Source organism: Leuciscus leuciscus (assembly GCF_965113295.1).
Source record: "Leuciscus leuciscus genome assembly, chromosome: 18".
Taxonomy (NCBI): Eukaryota; Metazoa; Chordata; class Actinopteri; order Cypriniformes; family Leuciscidae; genus Leuciscus; species Leuciscus leuciscus.
In genome coordinates, this window is record NC_138742.1 from 29,644,668 (window position 1) to 29,655,358 (window position 10,691).

The 10,691-nt window shown below is 36.9% G+C and overlaps 1 protein-coding gene and 1 long non-coding RNA gene across 3 annotated transcripts in view; both read left to right on the plus strand.

Moving 5' to 3' along the window:
- The window catches only part of LOC309480490 (pleckstrin homology domain-containing family G member 1), a 57,270-nt gene that overhangs the window by 29,816 nt on the left and 16,763 nt on the right, over positions 1 to 10,691 (plus strand). For both annotated transcript variants that reach the window (XM_082144984.1, XM_082144983.1), the window contains exons 3-4: positions 4,763 to 4,863; positions 6,586 to 6,655. In XM_082144984.1, coding sequence (XP_082001110.1) covers positions 4,763 to 4,863; positions 6,586 to 6,655 — 171 coding nt within the window. The remainder of the gene's footprint in view (positions 1 to 4,762; positions 4,864 to 6,585; positions 6,656 to 10,691) is intronic.
- LOC309480727 lies at positions 789 to 2,007 on the plus strand. Its single transcript, XR_014199762.1, has 2 exons — positions 789 to 1,696; positions 1,752 to 2,007. It is a non-coding gene; the product is annotated as an uncharacterized lncRNA (long non-coding RNA).

Genomic DNA, 10,691 nt, shown 5'->3' on the forward strand with positions numbered 1-10,691 from the left:
TGGAGTCTTTAAACGCCTCAGATGTAAAGTTATTCTTTATAAGTGACGCCAAAATGAATAGGAGTCAATGGAATGCTAACAGCAGGTGATGGTCTGCTAATCAATGGTGGCGCCCGGGGAAGCTTCAATGTTTTCCGAAAAACTGGCCCCCTGGTTGCGCCGCTTCACTTCCATTCACAAATCCTCTCTTGTGGCCTCATGGGATAGTGAAGGGAAAGTAAAGTGCCCACTTCAAAATCTCGCCGGAAGTAGTACGTTATGTGGGTACTTGTCACCTACTGTTTTATAAATACTATGAATAGGGACATACAGTACTTCTTTTGTCACATACTGTTTTTCGCCTACTATATAGCAGTGGTTCCCAAACTGGTGTACGTGAGGTAACGGGGGGGTATCCGAACAAAATGCTTTGAATGCTTTGTTTTGCCATTCATTTAATTTTGCTCCACCTTGAAATTACAAGAATAACCCGAATATCAACACGATTGCAAATGTGACATTGATTTTATACAACATCTCAACAAATCAAAAGGTAATATTAAGTGACGTACTTTGCAAACACAGTATTGGCAGTATAGTTTACTAAATTTTGCAATGAAATGATAGTTCTAATGAAAGCCACAGCGGACCTGCAACACACAGCGGTGTTTCGTGAACGAACCTGCGGCTTTGAACGGATCGATTCAATTACCCAATCATAAATACATCCACTTGCTTCGTTACCGATTGAATGAAGGAACATTTTTGTCAGTAATTTCATTGACGAGATTTAGCCATTAATATAAAGTCATTCTTCAAACCTGCAGTGCATATGTATATGCAATAACAAATGCCGTTTGCTGTCACTAACATGACCTTGTTCCACACGTCTTGATAAAGTTCAGTTCTTTGAATTATAGCACATTTTTACGTTATTTTAGAGCTTGACAGCATCTGTAACATTTCCCTTTGTGTTCAATGGAAGAAAGTCAAGCATATTTATTATATGACAGGATGGCGAGTAAATGATGATATAACATTTAGTTTTGGCTGAACTATTCCTTGCAAGTACCGTGCAGTGTGTGGGTTTCTCATATACTTGGGATCAAACCTTGAACCTTTGTCCTTAACCATGCAGGCTACCAATGCCCATAAAGCATGAGTACTGGAGCTGTTTGAGTGCGAGTGTGTGTGTGTTTCTTTGTGTATGATTTATATAGCTGTCAAATTTAAAGTGCACATGGCTGTCATTTGACCTAGAGAGCGAGGAGATGAATGCTAAACTCTTCTTCTCACCCTTGCCCTGATTTTCTCACTCTTTCTCGGTTAATGTGAGGATGGAGAGTTTTAGGAGGGGCTGCAAACCCCTTCCCCACCTTCTCCTCACACACACATTCACAGGCCCCCTGGCACTAAGAGAATGATAGATGGTTTGAGGACAGAATGGAACAAAAGGAAAGCAGGATGGATGGAGAGGACAGATAAAGCAGAGGAAAGTAGGTTAGGAAAACAACTTTAAAAGAGAAACACATGAGACTGCTATAAATATTAATACATATTTTATGTAATTTAATGATGTTTTCTTTTAGAAATCTAGTATTCTTCACACTGGAACCCCTTACATTGTAATCTTACTTAATTTACTTATGTCAATGAGTGAGGGACACTGAAACATTTAGCTGAATTTTAGCTTTGGTTGAATTTAACTTAAAAATTAGTTTGAGATCCAACAATAATTGGTGGACCCCTGCAGTACCACAATGGACCCCTAGAAATCACAGATCCTCAGCTGAAGACCCCTGGTTTAACAAGTTTTACCATGTTTATATCTAATGTGCAGATTTTTGCTCTGTTTTTGCAAAGAATGGAAAATCGTGAGCATATTTTATCGCATATTTTATTGAGGACCACAATGGAAATAAGTCCTGGACTTTATTGTGTTTTTATCCTCAATTGTATTTGATGTCTTTTGTTTTATGTTTAAGGCATTCTTGATATAATTAAATAAATAAAAAAATAAAAAAAAATCTGACCGCAAAGTTTAAAATAGCACGCAAATGTTACTAAGTGTTGTTATTGTTAACTAAAACTTAAGCTAAAATTATTCATTGAAATAAAGCTGAAATGAAATAAATGAAATCAAATATAAATATTAGATGAAAAGTTTGAAATGTTGCCATGGCAACCCTCTGAAATAAAAGTTTAAGTACTAAAATTATTATTAGTTTTATCTTCCTGGGGTGATAGCATCACATAATTTCTCAGTTTTAAAAATGAGACAAACCTCTATGTCTGTGTTTATGTGTGAGCGGGGTGTTGACACGGGGTGTTGACACAGGGTGTGTTTTAGAGTAGACACAGAATGATTATTTTACACTGCCTGGGGGTGTTCAGGTAAAGATTTGTATCTGAGTGAAAGAATCACTTATCTCGTCTGTCAACCGAAGAGAGAGACAATCGCATGTAGGGCGGAGCAGAAGATACAGCACAAATACAGATTCTGACATGCTTTGTTTGCTTATATTTTTGTGAGAGCTCACTGGGGGCTTCTGTAGTTCATACAGTTTGTTCCCTCATCCTTAAGGCCGTGACACACCAAGCCGACTTAAAAGAGCTAGTGGCGACAAAAGCTGAACACTTGCGTGCTGCGCATGTGTATGAGGAATTAACTGTCTATATCAGCCGGTATCAGTAGTCTATATTCATCATTCAAAAAGAGAAACCGAAACTAGGACTGCAGAAAAACAACCCGTAAACAAAGCATAATTTGCTTACCATTTTGAATATCAATCATTATGATCTTTCTTCATTTCAGGTAGCGATCTATGTTCTTTAAAAAACAGTACATAGATGTGTTTCTACAGAACTAGTGTATGAAAGCCTCTTTGTGCAACTCAAAGGTGGTGTTTATGTCCTGTATCACTAGTATCACCAAATGCAGCTTCTGCCTCTTTGGACAGGAGGTAACAATACTGTCTCAGCCAATGCTCTGTATTTGGGTTTTAAAGTACAGTATTTATGGGAAGAAATGGATATTGTGGCCATGAATTAAACAAAAATTTAAAATTAAAATTATCATTAATTACTCATCCTCATTGGTTCTTGCTGAAACTCAAACGTACCCAAGACTTTTCAAATTCATTGTATTAATTTGTTCCCTCGTTCTAGTAAAAACAAGGCCACGTTTGTTTAATTCCCTCGTTTTAGGTCAATTGTGGCCATGTTGTACTAATTAACTTCTAAGTTAGTAATTTGAACAAAGGAATGAATTAGTTCAATATGGCCACTATTGACCTAAAATGAGGGAACAAGTGCTTAATTCGTGGCCACAATATATATATTTTTTTCCCACGTGTCATGTGCGGGGTTCCCTGTTAAATGTCTTTTATTATGAATAGTGCATGGTTCAACCAGGCTGTGATTGACCCCTAATTAAAGGAACACGCCGACTTTTGGGGACTTTAGCTTATTCACCGTATCCCCCAGAGTTAGATAAGTCCATACATGCCTTTTTCATCTCTGTCTGATTCACCCACCGCTAGCCTAGCTTAGCACAAAGACTGGAGGTAAACGGCTCCAGCTAGCATACTGCTCCCAATAAGCAGCCAACTTCTAACTGTATACACACTGGGAACTATGGTGGTTCTCAAAAGGCGAAGCACTGCTACTTCTGCAGAGTGATTTACTCCAACTCTGAGCTAACTCTCTGCTCCTCACCACAGGGGCTTCTCAGGTGCTGCGAGCAAATCACTCCACCCAAGTAGCAGTGCTTCGCCTTAGAAAATAGTTCCCATTATGTATACGGTTAGAAGATGGCTGTGTCTCATGTGACTTTGTTATTTGTACACGCTGTGACTATACAAATCACAACATGTAAATAGGAAAATGTTGGCGTTATTTTGTCACTTACTGGGAGCAGTATGCTAGCTGGAGCCGTTTACCTCCAGTCTTTGTGCTAAGCTAGGCTAGCGGTGGGTGCGTCAGACAGAGTTACAGCACGCACGGAGATGAAAAGGGTATGTATGGACTTATCTGGGGGATACGGTGAATAAGCTAAAGTCCCAAAAAGTCGGTGTGTTCCTTTAAGCCTTGAAACCCCCAAAGGAAGTGATAACAAAAGGTGTTATGGGTTAAAGTACATTTATACAGTTTTCAAGATTCTACCTCTGACATGAGGAACATTTCAACAGTTTACACACAACCTTTCAGTTACAACAAAAGTTACGTTATTATTAGTTAATAAGAGTGTATATTTTCACCTGACGATGAACATGCGTATGAAGCTTATGAACGGAAACTGCTTTCACTGAAGAGGAAACTAAAGCAACAGCAGATTGTTTGAACTCATTTTGTTTAAACTCATTATTTATCTCTTCATGTACGTAATGTGTCAGAAGTATATCAGAGAAAACTTTGCTTTGAATAAAAAATGTTTAAGATACATTTCCGAAAGAAGATTCCACAGATCATTCAAAAGTTGACTGTCCCGGCCATTGTATAATTTGCATAATGGATATGGCAAATACCATTCTTTGATCCTTACTATGTGCATCAAAGTGTCGCTCGCCTAAGTACTTTACATAACTTGCGGACATAGCTAATCTACTGATGCGCAAATGTTAATGTCAGATGTGAGAGATGAAGCAGGTCTGTCCAAATACGTCGAACGCTGAAGAGCTCAAAGCCAGTGTGGGGTGGGGGGGGGGGGGGCAGGACCCTGTTTGATGCCCATCTCACATGACCCCTGATGAGATTACTCATCCTTTCATCTGCTTCTCCACAGGATTACCTGGACTGCATCAGCAACCAGTCTCTTCTGCTGCTGGGAGATGAAGAGAGGAATTCTTTATTTGGAAATATCCGTGACATCTACCGTTTTAACAGGTACACGGACACATCATGCTCGTTTCGGGGACAAGCGCATCTGTTAGAGAAGTGTGAGGGGTGTTTGCCACTTTCCAAGAACTATTAGGCTTTAAAAAAGGCACACAATTTTTTAGGTAAACTATTCTGTCCATACCATACCACCTTCATATGGTGGTGCTTAACAGGTTCTTATCATTTCCAACCATTAAAATCATACAACCGTGACACAATTTGAATGAAAATGATAATTTAATAATTTGCTATTCAATTAATTCACTCTTACAAACTAAATTTAATGACCAAACATATTTATATATGCACAGTCCTGTTACCTCATAATATTTTTTACATTGTCACTTTGAACACATTCATTAAAAGTAAGGGTTAATGCCCTTCGAGGTGTCCATTGTCAGGTATTAATGGACGACGGCGAGGCGTGAACCGTCCGATGCGCAGCCAAGGACGGTTGCCTCCGCCGAAGTCCATTAATACCTGACAATGGACACCTCGAAGGGCATTAACCCACTTATACCATGGTCACTTGCCAAATAATACATTTTTAAAACATTAGTTTATATTTTAATTAGTTTTACAATCGAAATCTAAAGTTTTTACAAACAATAACTTGGTTTCCCTGGTTACGCCTGACGGTTTATTTAGCAACCGGAGATATTTATAGTCCGCTCAGCTCGTAGAACCCTTCAGTTTACTGCCTGTTGCTATGGTTACTCACAGCTGATGTAGCCAGCGCATTTATTTATTAATTTCGAACGGTAAACAGTCAGTTTCTCCAGAACTCCTTTACTAGGTGTCCTCTATCACTTTTTAATGGACACCCTGCAGCCAATCAGAATCGAGTATTCTTCCAGACCATGGTATAAGCGCTATTAATTCATTAAATGATTTCAAACTGTTTTTATTTTGTGAATTTCATGGAAAATGTATGTTCATCAGAAGCTAGAAGTCAACATTTAATCCCAACACAGCAAATATCTAGTGAGTGATAGATTAAGATAAATGTACAACCCTGTTACTTGCAAACCCATTCAGTCTGGTATAGTTTTATTTTATTTATTTTATTTTAATTTGGTTCTGATGTGTATTGGTAGAACTACTAGTTTTAAATGATTAGATGTGTATGTAGACAATGCCCCTCATTTGGTCACTTTAAGTTTAGTTAACTTCATATTAATGGAAATAAAGATAATATTCAGCTCATATAACATTTAGTTTGCCCCCCTGAGGCTGACGAAGGTTAAACACCATTTTACAGAAATGAACAGCATGGCTTGCTTTAGGAGTGTCATGTGTACCATATTCAGAGAAAGTGTCCTTTCTGGCTTTCTGGGCGGTTGAGGGAAGACTGTCTAACACAGACGTTTTAGACAGTCTGCTGTATTTGCTGCCATCTCTTCCCTCAGTTCCTCTCACTTCGGACCACACACACACACACACACACACACACACACACACACACACACACACACACACACACACACACACACACCTGCACATTTTGCCAGACTCTCCCCAAATTCAGCCCACACACACTCACAGTGTTACTTCATATGACTGCAATGCAGAAGTGACCACACATGCATTCACAATGCTGTTCATTCACGGAAGTGGGTCTTTCCTTTACAGTTCATGGCCTACTATACAGAGCACGGATCAGCCGGCTACGTGTGTGAGTAATGATATATAACCAATGTGTGTGTGTGTGTGTGTTTTTTTTTTTAGTGATCTGCTTCATGACCTGGAGAAGTGTAACGCCAACCCAGTTGCCATTGCAAAGTGTTTCGTAGCCAAGGTAAAACTCTTGTCTTTTCTTCACACAGACAAACCTTAAACATCACTCAGAACTCACACTCAGGTTAATACAAACTTTCATTTAAGACTGTCTTTCTTTCATGAAACGCGAATACAAAATTATGAAGAATGCTCACACTATCATGCTCAAAACCATCACACGGTCACACAGATAAACAGCCAGCATCTCTATCAGGCCTATTACGTGTTAGAATTAGTTTCCTACCTCAAGTGTCTCGATTGACTGGCATAATAACACATACTTGAGTATGTTTAGCAGTTTTATAGCTCTAATTAACAGCTGCTGGAATGCAACTCGTCTCTTTGGTTTTCTTTCCTGTGGTTTTGTGTGATAATTGCTTTGTTTTGTTCGGGTTATTGTTGTGCTAATGTGGCGTTAGCAGGGGGCTGACAATTTACACAGTGCAAATGAGTGAGGCTCACGAGAACTCACACACCCAGACCAGCCGAGTGTCAAACTGGCCTTCGGAGGTCTGCTTGTACTGGGTATGAGGGCTTATGTTCATGCCTGGGAAACACTGTTTGAGAAACAACAGAGAGATACACTGATTGGTGCTTTGATTGACACACATGGTTTCCTTTCTCAGCCCGGTTCTCGTTGCATACATACGCTAACACAGGCTTTCACTCAGACACACACTTTGTGGTCAGTGTTTGTAACTGGTTATTACTTAAGAGTGTGTTTTGCTGACGAACTTGAAAACAGAACATCAAAATATGATATTTATGAACAACGCCAATTAACTAATATGGCTCTGAGTTTATTAAAGGAACCTAAATCTGTGCATATGTATGTTTACAATGGACAAAAAAGTGTCCCAAATATATTTCAATATTTGTCACCTGGAGTTGATTTTATAAGAGCATATAATAATTAAGGGATAATTAACTAGGTCTAGAATTTAAATATAAAAACATCAATTCGTTTTATTACATGGACATTTGTCCTTGAACTTTGTAGATGTAACTGTTGTATTTATTAGAAATACAGTATATGATGATACTTTTATCCAACGAGAGATCCAATCAGAAATTATAGTCTAAATTATACCAGCGTTCATTTAGTATTATTTATACTGTTTATAGAAATATTCATTAATAATTTTAATTAGCTTTGTTTTCTATATTATCAATTTTCTTTTCTTTTTAATTTAATTTTAAGTTTTAGTAATTTTGTTATTTATTCGTTTTTTAGTTTAGCCTTATTGTTTTTTTTTTGTTTTTTTTTATATATTTCCATAGTTTGGATTTATTTTTATTTCAGTTTTTGTTTTAGTAATTCAGTGTAAACTTATTTCAGTTAGTTGCCAACAATCCGTGTATCATTCGTTCAGTCGTTTTTTGAATTAATATTGAATATAGAAAAATGAGAAAACGGTCCCTTTTTCGTTTTTTCATTTTTTACAAAAAAAACGAAAAACAAGAATTCAGCTGGATTTCTCGTTTTTCGTTCTCAGTTAGAAAAATGAATAAACAGCTTGAATATTCGATTTCTACACGTGGGCGGGAATTAAACGCCCCTTTCCTCTGATTTGTCAGCCGAAGATCAAACTGTTCCGTCATCAGTTCTGCACAGCAGAATAAGAGTCCTCCGTTGTGCGGATTCTTAACGTATTTATTGCAACTACATTTAATCTTTTTCTCATCAAACCACCAGACTAACGAATGTCTTGACACAACCCGTACCGGGGAATAGACTAGATAGGGCTTTCTTCTGTGTATATATAAATTCACCTACGATTTGCATCAGCCGGCTGTTAGCCTATATTGTCGCACTCGCCCAGTAATTAATATATATATATATATATATATATATATATATATATATATATATATATATATAAATTAAGATATAAATCAATATAATTAGTTGTAAATTAAATATTTTTAACACTAATACAAAAAGAAAAGAATAATGCATTGACTATATAATTGGCCTATATTAACGTTAACGTATAAACTGTCATTCAGACTGACTAGCCTATCTAACAACTGGAGAAGTTTTATGATGTAGGCCTTGTGTTTCATTAAAATGTATTATAATTTATATCTCTAGGATGCGCGCTTGTGCGTGGCGCGCCGGGTCATGTTGAGAGGGAAACGCGCGCGTCACATCGTTGTAAAAAAAGCATATTCATAAATAGTGTAAAAGACCGGTAAATAAAATACAACATTAACATTATAAACACTATTAATAACATAATATGCGTATTTTAACGAGAAACTGAAACTGTACAGGAGCAGACGTTGGTTTCGGGCATCTCTCATTCGTCCAGTAGCCTATCCATATTTGCAATGTAACATTTGGATGCTAATTAATAATGTAAAGAAGGCTTCGTACTTCATTCGAGTCCCAATACTACACGTAAATCAGCATCTCCACAGCAAGGGAAATTAGTTTGGAATGTCAACAGACCAATTAAGCAGAATAACGTTTTATATGTTTGGTTGACTGTTTTATTTTAATAACGAACAGGCTGCGACACCCGACATCACTTGGATGTGTTGCTCAACAGGGGATTTAATAGCTACTGTCGTTTAATACTCTCATTCGAAACAGTAACATTATATGTCTATTTGTGTACTTTCAAAATGACTACAACATATCATATGCCTTTGAAATTATTATATAAGAATAATAATTATTATAAATGATTATTATATTCTTTCTGGCGCACACCAAAAATCAACCAAAATAGCCTACAGCCAATAGCCTTCTTGGCGCGCCTATATATTTTTGAAGGTCAACATTAAGATTAATCACAGCGTGCTTGTTAAAAAAAAAAACCCTGTGACTTGACTTTACAATCCGGAAAATAGCAAATTATTTCACGGACCCCCTGGCACTTGAGAACTCCTGGTCTACACAGAAGAAAGCCCCGTCTAGTCTATTCCCCGGTACGGGTTGTGTCGAGACATTCGTTAGTCTGGTTATTTGATGAGAAAAAGATTAAATGTAGTTGCAATAAATGCGTTAGGAATCCGCACAACGGAGGACTCTTATTCTGCTGTGCAGAACTGATGACGGAACAGTTTGATCGGCTGACAAATCAGAGGAAATGGGCGTTTAATTCCCGCCCACGTGTAGAAATCGAATATTCAAGCTGTTTATTCATTTTTCTAACTGAGAACGAAAAACGAGAAATCCAGCTGAATTCTTGTTTTTCGTTTTTTTTGTAAAAAATGAAAAAACGAAAAAGGAACCGTTTTCTTATTTTTCTATATTCAATATTAATTCAAAAAACGACTGAACGAATGATACACGGATTGCCAACAAGCCAATATTTTGAATGTTAAATTAAGTTTATTTAGGTGTTTCATGTAATATTTTTTTTCTTTTTTCTTTTTCTTTTTTTTTCAATTACCGAAAACTATATTTAGTAGTTTTGGTTTTAATAACAACAATGAACTATTCTGTTTTGCACTGGGGGGAAATGGTAACATCTAAATTAACTGGTTTTGATCAAGTACATACATATTATTTAACCCTTTCATGTATGAATTATGACAGCCTCAGTCAGGTGTTTTTTTATGTTTTTTGTTTTTTTGATGTGATTTTATTGCTCTTAGTATGAAAAACAAGATTTGAAATGCAATTTTTTTTACACATTTTTCAAAGGAATTTTTAGATGTCCACTTGAATGTACAGAATGCGTTTATGGTTTAAACTGAAGAGATACTGTATTAAACATAATGCATTACAAGTAACATACATTGCGTCCATTTTGGTTCAGAGGGGAAAAATCTACACAAACGTCTTGCCACTTGATGGCAATGTATATGATGATGCACCAGAGTCCACTGTAGAGGTTAATGTGTAGCTATGCCATCAGAACCCATGCATACGCAAGAAAATGCTTGTTGAGTAGCTGTCCACAGTAGTGACCTCATGCGTGAAAGGGTTAATATCGCTGATCAACATAACACATTAATTTATAAAAACTAAACAACATGTAAAGGTTAAATCAGGTAGAAAATAAGCTCTTTAAAGGAACAGATGCAGATTCTGCTTTACA